Below are 18,382 nucleotides of genomic sequence, written 5' to 3' on the forward strand. Positions count from 1 at the left end.
GAGCAACTTACCGTTCTGTTTAATTCCAGGAGGTAATCTAGGATAATGGACCTATTAGATTTGGCACGTCTAACGTGGTTATCATTTCGGAAAGAATTGTTTCTGCTAATGGCAGTTAACTTGCTACAAATAAAGCAATAGAATTGAAATCTTAAGTACTAGAGTGGCAGCAAACCATGAAACATTATGCCACTTATTGGAAGGAAGGCTGAGCTGGCTGTCAGGGAAGAAATCTATTGAAAAAACCCTCTGAAGGATTCAAATTCTAACTAATTTAATATGGCAGCAGCATTCGGCTGTTCTACCAGTCTATTAAAAGTATTAAAATGTCTATAAATAATAATACTTAAGTGGCTAGGACTCTTCATCCCAGGAGCTCAAGGGTTTCGCAAAGATTAATTTGGCCGGCTTTCGGCGGAGCCGAGCTGTAAGGTCCTTGGGGGTTATTGAGCCCTGCAGCTGCCTGGGGTGCGTCGGGGACCCCAGATGCTCCTCTGGCAGATACTGGGCATTTTTCATGGTGTGGATGGAGAGGTTGAGGATAGCAAGGCCTGATCCTTGCTATCTGTAAGCCGTGTCTGGGTATATTTGAGTGTGCGTTCCTCCTCTGCAAGCCGTAATTGCTTAGTTCAGCCTTTAACGTGCTCCACAGCATGGACAAGCCATGAAATGTGCTTTGAGCCAGGACTTTGGGGCTGCCATTAAACTGCATGATCCCGTTGCCCTGTTTCTACCTCAAGACCAGGTTCCCTCTGGAGAACAGGCATTTCTAAGTGGTGTGAGATTTCCAGGTACATGGGCTACCATTGGTGTTACACCCTGCAAGTCTTCCCCAGGCAGCACAAGGCGAGTGTCCCCTAGGCCCAGGCGAGGAGCTGCAGAGGTGATGGCTGTCCCATCCTGCATGCTGGAGCTTCCCCCTGCTCGGAGCTTTGAGCACAGGGTGGGCAGGGGGGTCCCGTAGCTCCCCATAAGAGCAGAATCTGGCAGTACCTTGGCACGGCTTAGCTGTAAAATTCATTGTCTCCTCCCTGCTGATCCCTCTAAGTGGATCCTTGGTTTTTTTTCTTTACAGCATGGACTCAAATGAAAGCAAGTTAAAGGGGAGAACGGTTTTTATATTTCTATTTTAGTACACAAAATATCCCAGGGGGTAAACTTTCCACATACCATAACCACAACAGATTAGTGTATCCCCAAGCAGCAAGAGTATAATGATACGGTTTTGTTCAGTGCCATGCTCTGTGGCAAAGTGTAATTTTACGGAGAGGGTCACAGGTGTTTAACCACTCAAAAAATACCCCCAAACGTGATCTCAGCTTGCGCAAATTAGAGCAGCATCCTCATCTCAGGGAAGCTGTATCAGATGGAGATCTGGTCCAGCGTTTTGCACGGTAACAAGGGAGGGATGGTGCGTGTGCACGTGGCAGCCAGGGTCGTTAGTAAACACGGCCATCTATTACATCCTTGAAATTGCATAGTTATTATAAATTAACCCCTGACACTGAGTTTTTCCTCAATCTTTCTGCTATTCTATTGCTGTCAGTATTGTTAGTACTGCTCTCATTTATCTCTGTTATTTTCCCTGACCGGACACCGCACTTGGCTGCTCTTGCAGAAGTGGAGCCGAGCAGCCCTGTTCGCTGGAGGGCACAAGGTTTTGCAGGATGAACGTGATAACTTGATCTCTAACCCGGAGCCCTGTCAATATTGGTGGAACTGGGCAGATGACACAGCAGAAGTTTCTGCAAGCAGTTGTCTTGAGTTTTTAAAGAACTTGCTTTTGCAAATTTGCAATTTACCTTGTTGCTAGTTGGTAATGACTCCTTTGTGATATATAAGAAAGATCCCAGTTGGAAACCTTGTTTTGCAAGGCACCATAAAAACTAGTGTCTGTCCTGAAGTCTACTCTGTTAGTAGACATGCTAGAAGAAAGAAAGAGAAAGGAAATGCCATTATTGTATTTCCTTCACAAATGGGGAATGGAAACCCCAAGAATTTGTGCCCTTGCCCATAGACACACCAAGGTGTTTGCGACAGAACCAAGACCTGAAAGCTCTTCAGTAATTTAATCTTAGGAGAATTCTTTCTTCAGTCTACACAGCAAAATGAACTTAAATTTTGGACAATTTCATTGCAGTGGTAAAATAACATCTTCAAAGGCACAGAGCTCACTCATTGCGGCAAAGTCTCTGAGATAACTTTGCAGAAATTAGCCCTGGGTCCATTAAAAATTGGAAAATGTCAATAATTGTACATTTCTGTTGGTTTTCTTTTTGTACAGGACGCCAGCGATGATCGGTTGCTCGTTTGTTGTGCACAGAAAGTTCTTTGGAGAGATTGGGCTTCTCGATCCTGGGATGGACGTGTACGGAGGGGAGAACATAGAGCTCGGCATCAAGGTTCGTGACACATTTGCAAGAAAAATTGCACCTAGTGGTATTTAAGGAACCCAAAGCAACACTTTAACAAGTTAGCATAAACAGTTATTAGAATGCTTCAGGGGAACTGAGCATTGATGTGTTTCATAGCATTTTAATTGACATTTAAGGGGGAAAATGACTTGCTTTTAGGGGTGAGTGTAATTGTTTCTTTCTGGTATGCTTATCAGTCTGACCTGATGCAAAAAGCTACTGAGATGAAATGGCATGCCAACATATACAGGCCCTGGTCATGTTGTCACACAGTTACTGTAAGTTATAGGTATCCTAAGTATGAGAAAAAATATAGTGCTGTTTTTGTCCTGTGAATGGTCTTAGGGAGGTTGGTGGGACTCATGTGAGTATCTCAAGAAGGCACAAGCCTGAAAATATTTTACAGGCGTTTAGCAGCTGCAAATAAAGTAAGTTCATAAACAGGCAAAACCTGCTTTTTAAAGTGAAACACTAATAGCTGTGTTTTTAAATAGCTGTGTTTTTAGAGCTGCCTCAGTGCATCCATGCAGACATTCGTTGTTACGGAATCCACTGTGACAGCATCACTTGATTACTATGTACAATATTAGATGTAGCTTAGTGATTCAAGTGTTTACATACAGCGATGTGATTCATAAGCAATGAATTCAGTGTTCAGAAGCAACTTGGGATGGCAAAGTCTATGGGGATTCTTCCAGGCATGTTTTAGAGTACAGCACTTGTACACAAGCTGATAGGGAGAGGCTTGAGATTTATAACTGGAAAATTGAATTGACTGTGCTGTTGTAAAAATGAAAAATCATTGTTTAGTTCATAGATTTACCAGAGGATATTTGCTTTGCTAGCAAATCAGAAGCAACTTAAGAAATCTATTGTTATTGGCTACGTGGAGCAATAATCTCACTTAAACAAGGGAATAGAAATTAAAGGCTTTAAATATGCCACATAGCTCTTCTCCATATGAAGTAATTATTGCACATCATCATGCAGCTCACTTCTTTGGTCTAGAGAGATCCTGCTCTAAACCAAGCTTCTCTTGTGGCTATCCTTACTTGTTTGTTTATGGGATTTTTTAATAATATCGTTGTGGAACTAGCCTTCTCACAATTAGTAATTCAACCCATCTGCTAGGTTTTTGGGGGATTTCATGGAAGATTGGCTTCTTAACTGGAAAAATAAGAAGGATGTCTCAGGGACAAGTGATGAGCATATGTCCTCTTCTTTTTCACATGCTGAACTTTTTAGAAAGGCTATGTAATAAACAGCCTTTTGGAAAATAATAATCTCTCCCTTCCCCAGGTGACTTTCCCAGGCTTGCGTTTCCAACCCATATGTTTCCCGGCTCTTTGCCCACTCATATGCTGTGTGTTCTGGTCAAGGTTTTAAAAATATTGCTGGTGTTGAGAGCCAAAATACTGAGGAAACCCACCTTGTGAGATTATGTAGGAAGTAGATTTTCAAAGATTCCTGAGCTCCAAAAATCGGTCTGTGTGCAAGTGTCTTGTTTAGCGACCAAGAGCTCGTGCGCATCAGTCCCATTTAATAGACGTTGGCTGTTGTGTATGCCCGTCAGGTAGCTCATATGGAGAGCGGTCCTGGAGATGGTGTGTCTGCAATTGCCGATATTTGGGTTCCACTTCACAGTAAGATTTCAGTTATAAATAGTTTATCCAAGGCTAGTCGTTGGATGTGTAAGGAAACAGAGTCTCGTTATGGATTCAAGCAGATGCCAGCTCTCAGATGAATGTATCTGTTTCTCATAGTCCGATGTACAAAGGTTGCCAGCCCTTCCTCACTGTCTGTAGTCAGAAAAGTAATTTGGTGGTTGGTTGTTTCAGTGACTCTTGGATGAAAATAAATACAGAAAGTATTTCTTTTCCTTTTGATGCTGGTGCAAATTCCATCATCTTTCTGAGAATCATGAGGCATTTTTTAAACATTGTATTCTTGTATTACCAAAAGTGCTCAAAGAACAAAAAGGAGATGATAAACCCACTGGGGCTACGTGAAGGACGTGAAAAAATTACAATGTTTCAGGCAAAGGCACAAGCTAACTATATTATGGTAAAATTAAGTGCAAGTAATCTGAATAACAAAATGAAATAAATAATTGAGAAGGTTGGGCTGTCCTAACCTAGAAGGGCCAAGGCCATGTACTGTACAAGAGTCTTGTTTTATTAATATGCTTCAAATATTCTAAAATAAGCTGTACTGTACCTATGTGTGTTGAAATACATGGGCCATATGTTTCTTTGAGTTGCTGAATTCAGTTAGCTAAATGAGAAAGCTCCTGCCTGAACCACTTAAAAAAAAAACAACCCCGTTACTCACATTCACAAAGGTGGCTCTGGGCTCGCTGCTCTCCCGTACGTGCTGGGAAGCATCCTCGGATTGCTCAGATAATAATAATAAAGCCATTAAGCATGTTGCTGCCCCAGGCAAATTCGTGTTCTGCTTGCGGGGTAGCTTTGGCCCTGACAAGGGGAACATGCTGTTCTCTGTATTATTGTATTTTCTTTTATCACACTGGAGTCCCTCCAGAAGGTTGTGCTTATTCGCTCCTCTTGTCCCTGATGTCCACTACTTCACTTCCTGAGGCAGAATTGAGTCTAATTCCCCTTTTCTTGGCAGAGAGCGGAGAAGTGTTTGCTAAGCAAGGCATTTTAGGCTAATATTTCAACTGAGAGGTTTTCAAGGCACATTTTTTTTCTCCCCCCACCCCCTCCACCTCCCCCAAGCGTGCCTTGCAATCAAATTATAATAGCGCCAGGTCTTCCTTACTGTGTTGACAGCCACAAGGACCAAACATCTGATCTGTTCCTGCGTTAGTAACTCCCCCCAGCAGACTGCTTGTGGAAATCTCATCCTTGCGCCTGGCTGGCGACCGGACGATGCCGGTGAAGCTGCTGGAGCCGGGGCGTGTGGAGACATCTCATACCTGGTCTTGGTCTTGCCGTAGGAATAGGGAGAGCAAGTATTGCTCCAAGCTCCCACTGCTCGTCCTGGGGAGCGTGCGGGTGCTGTGGACCACAGCCTGGCCCCTTCCCTGGGCCCAGCTTTTGCTGTTGGTCCCAGAAAGAATAACCTGCTCTCTCTGAACAAACTTTGAGCCAACTGTTTTAACCCTTTGCTGTACCGAACAAGTTTCTGCTCTGATTTTATAAACCTGGAGTGCAATTTCCATGGCTTGGAAATGTTGACGCTGCTCTGGGTCCCCACCAGCTCCACGTGTGAATTTTGGCACAGAGGCTTCTCTGACCATCTCTGCTCCTTCTGTTGAAAATTTTTATTTATTTTAGAAGTGTTTGTTGCCCTGGCTTTTAGTGAGTGTGTGACTAAGCTGGAAGACTGCTTTTGCTCCATGTCTCGCTTTTTCTCTGCAGGGAGAGTTTCACGGGTTTTCATGGTTAGTCACAGACATTCACTAAAGATGCTCCATAAAATTGCACGTGTCTATTTGAATAAAGATGCAAAAGGCTATTGCGTGGCTTGCCATGATTTCAAAGTCTGGGATGGGTTACAAGGTTGTTTTCAGAGTATTTTGTGCTTCTGTCATGCATTGCTAATTAAACTTATTAGAGTTGTCTTTTAGAGATTAATTTAATCAATAAGGATATTATTACTCCTTTGATGGTATCATTTGTACAAATTGTCACTTGAAGGCAATTAAGTGAGAATGCTTATTAGTTGATCCATCCCACACCTTATTTGTGTAGTAAGAATCGATTATTGAATTCATTAAGAAAAGCACAATTCAGGGATCCCTTTGAGGTTTCATGACTGACTCGAGCTACTTTTTACTATAAATGTTAAATTGTCAGAAATTTGGTTTGGGTCTTTTTAAACTATTCCCAGAGGAAAAGCTCAGCATGTCATCTTAATATCCCAGATTTTTTTCCCCCAGATTTGTCATCTAGCTTCAACAGGACAGATTTCTGGTGCCACTGAGCCAGCAGTTGTGTGCATGGCGCAGAAATAGTGGCATCCATGTGCATAGCTGTAAGGGCTGGGAATATGGAGCTTTGAAAACCAAATGGGTACAACGAGGGATTGAGCATATTGTTGTTAGTGGGGATTTCTTTAATAATCAGACTCTTATCCTGCAGCCGCTTAGGCACGTAAGTAACCTCATTGCACTGGCAGTGACATTGATCCTCTCCCAGAGGGCACCATGCCTGTGTACCCTTCAGTCTTTCAGAAACCCTTAAAATAGATTAAATAGCATTTTAATGGTACAAATCTCTTGTGTGCGTTTCATCCATGAAGGAGCCCATTTTGTTTATATGAGTACGATTATTCATATGCTGAAATGTTGAGAGGGTCAGGCAAAAAAAAAAGGAAAGCCATCAAATAGGTATATTGAGATTCCACAACGGAGCTCGACTCTTTCTGCATTCAGAAAATCAAATCCTTTTCTTCCTGCATACATTTTCCATAAAATTATGGCTCTATCTTTTTGTTAAGAAGAGTACAGTGAGGATATTTAGAGCAAGCGGTTCTTTCGGCATCCGTGGCTTTGTCGGGTCTGAGGCGAGGGATGGGCAGCCTGTATCCAGCCCTACGGGAGGCAGAAAATCCCCCCCCATGGGGTGCTGGGTGGGAGCAGAGGAAGGATGTCAGGGCAGGGCTATGAGTCATGAGAAAGATGTTTTAATTATTTTTTCTCTCTTTTTGAAAAAAATATACGCTAGCACGGGCTTGCTTTCCCAGCTCAACTGGGAGCACAGGCTCCGGTGCGGATACCCTGTGGCTTTATATGTCTTTATACGTCTCTATATGGCATTGTGCACGTCTCTAAAATGGAGAGTGATAGACGCGAGCATAATGGGGAGCACATAAATTTGGATATTTGGCTAGGTTTCTACTTGCATGAACCTAATATCTAAATAGTTAGTGCCTGTCATCAAAATGTAAAAATACCCCTGGTTAGGGTGGAATTTATTTTTATGATGTCAACCAGACACCCAGACATCTAATAACAAGTGTCACGTTTTGACTCTGCGATGTGTGTTACTGCTGTCATTTGAAATGTTGTTTTGCCGAGGCTTTTTGTTTGATCATCTTCAAATGTCTCTCTCTCTCTCTCAGTGCTTCTGATTAATATATTAAAGTCTGGGTGCAGGCAGAGATAGCTGATGGTAGGCAGCACCTGAAATCCCTTTTTAACCACCCTGTCCATCAGTGTCTGGGCGTGAATTACAGCATTCCTCCGGTGACTGTCATGTCTGCTGGCTTCACCAGCCGCTGTGCGATGCGTGTGCCGAAGCTTTCAGGACGCGGCGCGTGGTGGGATGCGGGAGATCCGCGATGATGCGTTGTTACATTTGTTATCACTTTGAAAAGTAGGAAGCTGAAAAGCATGTAATTTATTCATAAGGCTTTATTAGGCTTGTGAGGGCTCACTGAGATGCAGTAGTTAGGGTTGAATCAAGTTTCTCATGATGTGCAGGGTTTTTTTCCCCATCTGCACCTAGCTTTGCTGAGACTGAATTAGTCATGAAATTACACATGCGGCAGCAAAGGGATTTTTTGGGAAGTGTGGAAACAAATCAGCCCGAACTTCTGAGGGAAGGACTTTGAGGAGCACAGATAGGGTTTGCTGCAAGATGCCGCCCAAGCTTTATTTTGTGGTTGGTTGCAGGAGGTGTCGGCGCATCTGGTTCCAAGGAAGGAAAGAACACGCCTTTTGACTAGTTGAAGTCTTTGGGGTAGTATGACCAGATATCAGTTGATTATCTGGGGAGTACGTACTGTTCAACTATCCACTCTTTTAACATTTCTGAGAATTTATACTGAGGAACTGCAATCTTCACAAAGTTGGTCAGATGCAGATGATGCAGAAGTCAGTGCCAGCGGTGGGGGATGCCTAAGTGGGGCTGTTGGCAGGAGGGGAAGGGCATGAAATTCTGGGCTCACCTATCAGGGAAAGAAATTTTGGAGTTAGAGCAAGACCCAGTTTGAGAAGTTGGGGGCTAAACCTTGGTAAAAGTAACGGGGAACCACTAAAGGCTGGAGAAGTTTTCTTTAACAGACGTTGGAGTTGCAGTTAGCCCAGCCTGATCTGCAGGACGAAGCTGCGTGGGGATGGATCACACCTCCCTCCTCTGTCTCCAGGCACAGAAAGCCTCCTTGTAGCACGGAGCAGCCGCAGCAGCAGTGGGTTTGATGCAGGCTATCACAAACCTGCCTATGGCTTGCCAAGACCCCAGAGACTCCTGCAGCTTGGGAAACATAAAAAACCCACCCCAAAACAACCAACCAACCAACCCCACAACCCAAATCTGCCATCAATATAAACTCAAGACCAGCTTTTAAGAAGTATTTTATCAGTCAGGCACCAAAATCCACTTAGAAATTGGGGCTTAAGGCTGTTTCCAAATAAAAATCAAGTTAGCTTGGAACAAAATAAGAGGCAGAGTAGGACTGACCTTGGAAAAGGTCTTAGAAATATAGCTTTAGAAATAGTGATACACTGGTAATACGTTACCTTTGTGTACAGCCACAGTCTGTTTATTTGTACCTGTATCCCTGCTAGAGAAGTAAATTTTGCTTTTCAGAGTGATTGTTGTGTGGTTGGAAGAAATATTTCCACCACTGTACAATATCCAATCACTCTGGCATTTATTTTAAGAGCAGGAATCAGTACAAGTATGAATTTGGATCCTATGTTTGGCATTTTAGTTGTCAGCTCAGTATTTACTGTAGGTGCTTGAAGATGCTTTATAAGAAGCTCCAGTGTAGTTTTCAAAACTGGTAAAATGCTTTTCATCACAACTGCCTCCATGGAAATGGAGCCATATTTTGATTATTTTCCAAACAGGCTATAACCTCTGCGTTGGGAGCCGGAGAGCAGCTCTGCTCTTGCTGCCGCAGTGCTTGGGCAGTTTATAGCTGTCGCTCCTCGGGAAGGGAAATTGCAGGCAGGCAGCCGCAGAGCTCCCGTCTCTCTCTTTCCTCTTGATAGAAAATGATTTGTCATCCCTGCCTGTTACCCGCTGACAGATGGGGACAGGTAGGGGGGGGGAAGGGACCCGCTATTTTCACCCCACTGGATTCTAGTGTTTTTACTGACAAGTTGATTTTTATGCTGAGAAGACACTGATCATCTTTGCTGGGAAACATGATAACTCGTGCGGTGCAATAGGCCATGTGTTGCAGTTGAGATTCACTGGTGGATGAAGAAATCCATTTTAGGACTCAGCCATGCCTTATCTTCACTTGAAACTCTGTCAGGTGTCAGCTTTTTACAGAATTTTCACAGGACCGGCATGCACCTCTGGCAAGCAGTGGTTAGGGATCTGCCAGGCGTTGGTTTAATGTGCTGGACCACAGTCGGAGTCCACACTGGTCACCCTGGTCTCAGGGCCCAGGTGGAGAAAGCCAGATGTGGAGAGCAGCCACAGCATCTCCGAAGCTAAAGGGGCCATGGAGGGCAAGGGCAAGTGGCCAGGTTCATAGAGACTTAGCAAAGTTTGGTTTATTTATGCTTTTCACCAATGGATTTTAGAAAATGGAGCCTAAATCCTGAGGGAGGTTCTGCAGTGCTTGTCTTTGGCCTAACTCTGGTCCTGTTGAACAGAGCCGTTCCCGTGTTGCTCTTTCCACTGAATTTGTGGAAATTTGAATTTCCACTGCTGTAGGACTTGGACCACACTGACGTTGTCCGGTGAGGTTGCTCCAGGGGCTCCTCAAGCACAGGTGCTCACACCCCTGCCCACACCCAGGCTGTGGGCATCAAAGACACCTCCAGTATCCCCAGGAGAGACTGATGTTTTTTCTACCACACGCTGTGTTTCTTGGACATGATGCCCATCCCACAAGCCCTTTAACTTCTCCTGGGCTACCAGCTCTCCATCCTCTGTGGAGAAAGATGTGGCAAAGGAGGCACCCTGAGTCTCTGTATTTTCACCCTTTCCTGCTTGTTGCTCAGGGATGCATCCACTCCTGGCCGTGTTCCCTCAATATTTTATGTGGAAATGCCTGAACCCTGCTAGGCATGGGGCTCAGGGTGCCTCACCTTCCATTGTATTATGGCTGTTGGGATAAAACGCAGCACATAGGTAGCACCTGCTGCCAATGCATGGTCTGCTCTGACATTTGCGCCATTCTGGGCTCTGGTGAAGACATTTGCAGGACAGATTTGGGTTATCTGGCAGTCCGGGCTTCAATGCTCAGGCAATGGTTTCCCTTCATCTCCAACCCCAGAGATACCTGCCGTGCCATCCTATGCATCTCATCCAGCCAGCCATTGCTGTTGTGGGGAAGACTCAAGAGACTTTCTTGTAGTAGGAGACATTTCTTGGCTGGCTGGGCAGGGACATTGGGATGCACTGAAATGTGGGATCCGGGTTGCATCTTCGGGGTACATCAGCAGGCATTTTAAAGACTGTGTGGGCCAAAGGCTTATTGTGTTGGCGTTCACCATAGGCTGGGGTGTCTGGGAAGCAAAGGGGTTGGCATGGGTGATGCCAGCAGGCTTGGCGCAGCCGTGCTTTGACTCTCACCCTCCATGTTCTTGCAGGGAAATAAATTACTTAAGTCCTCTTAAACAGCAGCGATGGATGTGAGCAGCTGAAGAAGGATTCCCATATCGTTTCAACTGACATATTCCCCTCTGTACTGCAAGGCACATTGGTTTGCTTCTTTATTAGCCCTCTGGGCCCTGCTGAGTGGCAGTAGCCCTGGGACATCCCTTCCTGTCCCCCGCTGCCTGGGCCATGGTCACATTTCCAGCCCTGAGCACTCGTGAATGTGGGGATGATGCATGAGCCAGAGTGGTCCCGGCTCTCCAAGTGCCTGGCGGCTGCAATTCAGCCAGGAATTGCTGAGACGTAGCAAAGTTAGGCCCCCTGAAAGCTGGTTTTACAGCATCGCTCCCTGGAGGACAACTGTCCTTTAAAGTATTTCTGGGTGTCTGAAACAATAATTCTCTGAAATTTGCTTTCTCCTTTCACTCATCACTATACAAGGTGAGCAGCAGCACATTTACTCTGTGCATGTGCCTACAATGTCTGGGATATAAATTACCCTATAAAACAAAAAACAGGCTTGTGTCTTCCTAAAAAACAACTCCAAGCCAAACTGAACTTTGTCTTCTTACAAAAAGCACGCTTGGGAAATGCCAAGAGAAAATTTGACATGAAATTACGCACCAATAAATGAGGCTCATAATAAACTGAGATGAGAAATGAGGGGTTTTTTCATCCCATTATATTCATAAAGCTTTCAGAAAGCTCCCTGTTCATCATGACTGCAAAGGCAAGGTTATTTTTTTGTCTTTTCATCTGTCCTTTCTTATGAAAAGACTAACTTGTGATGTACTTACTGGGGCCATGGGACACACAGACCTCTCCCCTACCTCATCCAGAGCCACGAAGTTGATTTTCTCACTCTCACCAGCCTCTGGTAACTCAGGCAGGGTGGTGGCCTCAGACCTCAGAGCAGTCCTGGCTCGTAATCACTGAGCGTTGGGTTTTTTCAAGGATAAGACACTCTCTTCGTTGACTACAGATTTCTCCTAGGCCTGAGGATTGTTCCTGGTGAAAATGTAATCAATGCCGTTACACTCCTGTGATTTTCAACCAAAAAAGCTTGTAGTTAGAAATTCTCAACCAGCTTTTAGTGTGTTCAGTGTCTTTGTAAGGCTTTGCAGTCATCCTCTCTCACGGACTTTCAGGTCAAACCTGTTCATTTTTACAAACGAAAACACTATTTTCCAAGAGCCCCTGCTGCAATCACAGCCTTGGCTCTGAGAACCGTTCAAGCTGTATTTCTTTTTCATCTGAACTCCTCACCAATACAGAATGAAGTTAAAGGGCAGCTGACAGCCTGATGGCTGATGGCAAGAAACAGAGCCCATCTGCCTTTCCCTGCATATGTCCATCCCGGCTCTGGTGAGTCAGCAGAAAATTATGGTAACAATAATAGTTATCATGACCAAATACTGTCCCAGCCCTGTAGCAAGGCCAGCTTCACTCCCAAGTTAAGGAAGGCCTTTCTATCCTGCCTCCTTCCTGCCCGTGCCCTTCAAGCATCCCAGTTTTGCTGGAAGACCCTGCATCACCTCCTGGACTCCCCCTTGAACATCCAAATCCTTTTGAGACCGGTGTCCTACTCTTTGGGATTGCTTTATAGCACTTTCTTTTATGTCAGCTTATGGCCAGGTTTGATGGATTGTGCCATGTTACAGTCACCTGTTCCTCCAAGAAATTCGGTCCAGCGTGTTTGTATGCCAGTCACCTGCCTCCTGACCTTTTGCTTTTCGGTGTTACTGGGCATGATTTGCTGTTGTGCTGTCAAAAGCTCTAGCATGCGGTGCGTACAAAGCAGAGGTAAAACACTTAATAAGGATGTTAACGCTTGGTACGCATTCATGCCTGGCTCTGAAGCTTTGCAGAAGGCCCTGGAAAATCTCTCCCTCTGGCAGATCATGCTGTGTCCAGCCCATGGTTTGCTTTGATCTGAACAAATCCTATGTACTTGAGCTTATTTTAATATACGTGAAGCTTGATTGGGGTAGGAATTGCATTGTCTCACATGTTCAGAAAAGTTGTTGGTGTCTTTGGGCTCAACCAGTATTAATGGCAGTGATAAGAAGTATCAGCTTCTTTAGTCGTCTTCTCAGATTAGTTGGCTCCCTTCTTCCACAGCTCTTTCAGTACTGGCAGACTTGAGTGACGGCTTCAGTGCGACAAGGAGAGAAAATTCCCAGCAAAATTCAGTGGGAACTAATCATTTATCTCCTTCAGCCATCCTGGAAAATCTCCTCTTTCCTTTTGTGACTAGCAAGAGCCTGGTGCTGAATGCACATCCCTTGATGTGATATCACTTGAGACTTGCCCTGTGCATCATTGAAAATAACAGTGGAAATAACTAGACATGATTTATGTCTCCCAGTGCATTTATCCTTCAGTCTAGTGTGTCCTTGTGATACTCGATGGAGACTGCAGAGGTGGTGCTCTGTGGGACTCATTTTGAACAGCATTCACAGTCGGAGCTCCCTGTAAAGTGAATGCTATCACAGCAGTGAACTTTCTGGCTTCCTCATGGTGCATTTATTATTCATAGCAAGACTATTGCCTCATAGATGATCTAATCGCTATGATGCACCGCTGCCGTAATGCATAAAAGGTAGTTAACCCCAGTAACACTCCACACAGTTTTCATTTGTCTCCTTGACTTCAGGGTTTTCCCAGGAGTCCCAGGGCAAGGGAAAATGTCACGGCTTGACCCCTACGCTGCGGGCTGCCTCCTCAGCAGCCTCCTGGTGCTGGTATTAAGCTGCCAGCCAAATCCCATCCTCAAATTCTATGAGAGTTTGGGTGGTTGACCAAAACTTCCTTGGCTTTGCCTAAAAACTTGGCCACTAAGGTATGAGATACCATGGAACTGAAGTGTATATTAGGGTTTTTTCCGCACTCAGGATTTTAGCAGTGTTTTCAGCATCCAGTCTCTCCCTGAGCTGGTTAGAAGCAGCCGGTACAGGAAGCTGGTGAGGCAGATCAGAGAATAAAACAAAATTCCACCTTTGACCACCGAGGCTGTGATCCAGCAGAGCACTTAACTTTCAAGCACCTGGGCAGTCTTCTTAATTTCTGTGGCACTGTCGTGCCTGCTTAAATGTAAGTGCTTCTTAAATGCCTTTCTGGATTGAGGCCTCTAGAGCTGAACTTGAGCCATAAGGGTTAATATTTTCAAAACAAAATTTTTCACTGGAAGAAGGTGGTGTTTCTCCTCCTTACCCTCTCCAAACAGTTCTTCCATTTTATGAGCTAATTAACTCATCTAACTTTAAAATACAAGTGCATCCTTCTTGGATTTTGTCATGTGTCACCACCTTCTAGAGAGTTATTATGTCTTATTTGCACAGAAAATACTGGGAGAAGACACCAGGAAGTAAACTAACCTGTTCACTGAATAAATTTATACCTAAAGCTTCAATAGCAAACCCATTATTTCATATTCATCTACAGACACAAAATACATATTAATTAACCAAAGTACTGCTAGTGGGCATATGCAAATGAAGTGGCATCAATCAAGCCAAGATCACCCTTTCTTTTGCGTTCTTACTTTATTAAGAAATACTGCTTTGTGCTGACTGCAGTTCCTTAATATCAGATCTGTGCCTTGAAGCGCAGTGCTAGGACCGAAAAGAGAAAGAAAATCAGAATTTCCTAGCGCTGCAGAAACCGCTGCAAATAATGCAGCTTATAATGAAGAATTCATATGTAATCCCGTAGAGAAGATAACTGTCTAGATCTGCCTCAGGCACAAAGAACCCAAGTTTATTTTTGTAGAAGGTACTTCATTCTGTCAAAGCAACAGAGTTAAATGGAGAGAGACAATTAGATATAAATTCACATTTGGACTAAATATATCTAACTTAATGTGTAAAATAGGAGTTTTAAGTCTATAGCTCTGCTTTTCCAAGACACAAGGTGATAGCAATACCCAAAGCAATAGATTACAAAGGATTTCCCAGGTTGGCCTGCTAAGTGCTCACTTTAGGAGGAAGATGATGCTCGGTGTTGTCACCTTTCCCCACTCCCCGGGGTGCCAGCTGCCAGGACACCAGGTCGAGCAGCACCTCCCAAGTGCCGTGCTCTTGGGCAGAGGCACTGGGGATGCTCCTGGTACGTCAGCTCTTAAATGCTTCAGGTCTTTGCCCAGCACTTTGCACGTCCATGTCCTGCACATCTCCCAGACCATGCGAGGTAGGTACCTGTCTGCAGGAGAAGGTAGGGTAATAGTCTCATTGCTGACCCGTTCAGCTCAGCAGCCTGCTTCCAGTACCTCTTTCATCTAATTTGTTGCTTTGGTGTCATTCAAGTATTGATTGTGCTAAGGGCATATCAGTGTTTTTATAATTGCTTCTGAGGATGCATTTTGTTTGCTTTCCATACGAAGGATCTAAGCTGGATATTAAATGATGAGCCAGGACTGTAGGTAGGTGCTGTAACCTTTAATGTTTAAGAAGAGCTAGCATTAACATTGCTGGCAAAGACATTGTGAATGGTAAAGAAACTCCTTACTCTATGATCTTTTCCGTCCAGAGACGTTGATCCACCCTGCAAAGGAAGGTAACTGTTGATATTCTCCTTTTGCTTACGGGGTCCTGTAGCACAGATGTGTCTGTGTTAACCCCAAGCACTTTGTGTGCCCCCTGTGCCTGCCCATTTTGTCCCTGGAGCTCTGGATGGAGAAAATTGGTCCAAATCCCTGGGTTGAAGCATCCCTCTGATTTTCCTTGGGTCCCCTGTGCTGGTAGGACACATCCCCCTCTTCCCAGTCCCCTACAAACAGCCCTGCACTCCAGGAGAGTAAATCTAAAACCACACCTGAGGCTCAGCTGTTGCCCCTCCGTTTGGTCTGATTTAGTGGCTTGGCAGCTGTAGAATTACAAACAAATGCAAAGAAAGTTTGCACCCAGAAGTAAAATGTTTCCTTTCTCCTTCCTGGGATTTTGGGTTTAAAACCATATAAATATACAGATTTACATCTGTTTTCTATTCAAAACCTTAGCTTTGGCCATTTCTACTTGAAACTCAGTATGGGTCTGCAAAAAGCTCATGTTCCTTATTGGATTTTTCCAGGATCAGGAGCCTGGGCTTTGGCTGTGAACATAAAAAAACCATTCCTGTGGCTTTGGTTTCTGCTCAGCCAGCTCCAGATCCCATAATATCTCACTGTGCTGGTGAACTCGGATTTTGGCAAGCTTTGTTTTCTCCTTATCTGTGCTTGCTCCTATGGCATCTCCAGTGGGTACTCAGAGGTGGTGAGTCACAGGAGATGACACACATGCTGCCTGCCCCAGGGGTTCCTCTCTCGCCTGCTTTAATGGCCAGCACAGATGTCTCCATTCAACACAATTTGAAAAACCCAGAGCTGGAAAAAAATGCGGAGTTTTCTGATCTTCCAGCCAGCTCTTGCACTGAGCTATTCTGACAGCCCCCAAACCCTTCTGTTCCCACCAAGGACTTCCTGCAGCCATACCCAACGCCACGAGCAAGGGGCAGTGTGTGGCTGTGGGACTCGGAGACCAGCAGGTTTTGCCAGAGCACCCAAAAGGGTGACCCGCCACATTGTCCATCCCAGTCCCCTTCACAGCTCTTGCTACCTACATTATCAGAGGGTTACAACAACATTTCAAGCCACCGAGTCCCTGGTAGTTTTCTTGCGTTTCTGCTGCCTAGACAGGGAGGAACTGCTGCCCAGCGTCGGGGCTGTTGAGGCCCCATCTTGTTGGGGCCCCCATCCTGTCTGATAATGCATCTCCATGTGCTTCTAAGGCCATGGAGCAAAAGCTTCAAAATACAGAAGGCTTAAAAATGATTAAGAAAACAAACTTGTCTGATCGCTGCCTTAGAAGTCTCAGTTACTCACATTTGTACAAGCTGCAGGAACAGCATATAGACCTTTTTCAGCAGGGCATCTTAATGGTAATTTTTGCTGACAGTCAAAAATCAGCCACGTGAACCGTTTTAAAAGCCTTTCAAAACTATTCATTTACATCATCTGCTGCTTTTGTCAAATACATGGAAGAGTGTCTTGTCGTGTGTTTTGTCTCATTTTTACAAGAGTTATGTTGTCTATTTAGATTATATTACAGGAACAAACAGTTGTTCAGGGATTATCATTTGTATGATATGAGGAGAACATTCAAGAACAGTGACGGGGTGGTTACCTCCTCAGCTGAAACTGCCATTAATTTTATTTTTTTTCCTAATGTATAAACTTAACAGTAACTAAAGCAGTGTTGACTCTGGTCCCCCGTATAAGGAGGAGCTCATGGAGGAGCATTTCTGGTGAGCAGAGTGTCCTTTTTTGTCCGCCCAGGCAAGGTGAGGGGCCAGAGGCAGATACGGGTTTAGCGTATTTTGAAGGCTCCTTGTGGAGCAGGTTTTGTTGTTCTGTGTGTGGCTGGTTTACTGAGCTGGTGACACGGAAGCGTGTCCCCACGGAGGGCAGCCTGGGCGCTGCGGGTGGCCTCCGGCAGGACTCCGGCGGTGACTGAGGGGGACAGGAGCCCTGTGCCCTGGAGGAAGGTAAGGAGTGTCCCACTGTGAGCTGTGTGGGCAAGACCCCAACTCCCTTGAGAAGGAAATGCTTCTGGCAAAAGCGTGTATTGATGGGGTAGACGATGGAGCGGGTGTGCCCGCTCATTCATGCTTTCTGTGCCTCCAAAAGCTGCTCTTCTTGGTAGAGATTTACACATCAGGCCAGGGAACTTGGCTGTGTATTCTGCTTCGATTTCAGGTGTAAAGTGCCTCTTGTTTCTAAAATCTCTGTGGTCCTTAAAAACATTTACAGCAACTGTATTTTCATTTTTTTTTGTGAGACACTTAGATACTGAATCGCTCCTCTCCTCCCCTCTTCCCAGCATCTTTCTGAATAAGAAAATTGAGAACTATCTACCTAAAAACTGGGCACCCCGGGGAAGCATGTGCCTGGGCTGCTTTGATTTCATTTGGTCTGGGGGAACACCTCATTCGTGGTGTAGCAGTCTGCGTGTTTAATGGATTTGCTTGGCTCTTCTGTGACACGTATAATGGGAAAAATGTGTTTATTGGTATCAAATTTAGAAGACCTGTAACATTTAAGAGGGAGATATGTTCAGTGCTTTTGAAAATGGGATATGAAATGGGAAACTGTCAGTTTTGCTATCTTTGCAGAAGTTCTCTCAGCTTTACTGACCAGGCTTCTGCGATGCGGTTATAATCCAAGTCCTAAAAACTGAACACATAATAAAATACCTATGGCATGTCATCATTTTTTGTTATATTACTGTAACTGGTGTATATAACTAAAGGCAATCATTGCTGTGGGGGAGGGAGGAAAATACAGAGAGAGCTTTAAATGTCTTTAGACATTGAAACATCTGAAGGAGGAACTATAATGGTAATATACAATAAACCTCTTTATTTTACCTTCTCATAAAATTGTATCTCTCTTCCTTTTTCTCCTAA

General features: G+C 44.6%; 1 protein-coding gene across 2 annotated transcripts in view; it reads left to right on the top strand.

The window, feature by feature from the left end:
• The window catches only part of GALNT17 (polypeptide N-acetylgalactosaminyltransferase 17), a 215,632-nt gene that overhangs the window by 135,234 nt on the left and 62,016 nt on the right, over window positions 1-18,382 (top strand). For both annotated transcript variants that reach the window (XM_075518080.1, XM_075518081.1), the window contains one exon: window positions 2,285-2,402. In XM_075518080.1, coding sequence (XP_075374195.1) covers window positions 2,285-2,402 — 118 coding nt within the window. The remainder of the gene's footprint in view (window positions 1-2,284; window positions 2,403-18,382) is intronic.

This window comes from Mycteria americana, chromosome 15 (genome assembly GCF_035582795.1).
Source record: "Mycteria americana isolate JAX WOST 10 ecotype Jacksonville Zoo and Gardens chromosome 15, USCA_MyAme_1.0, whole genome shotgun sequence".
NCBI classification, from domain to species: Eukaryota; Metazoa; Chordata; class Aves; order Ciconiiformes; family Ciconiidae; genus Mycteria; species Mycteria americana.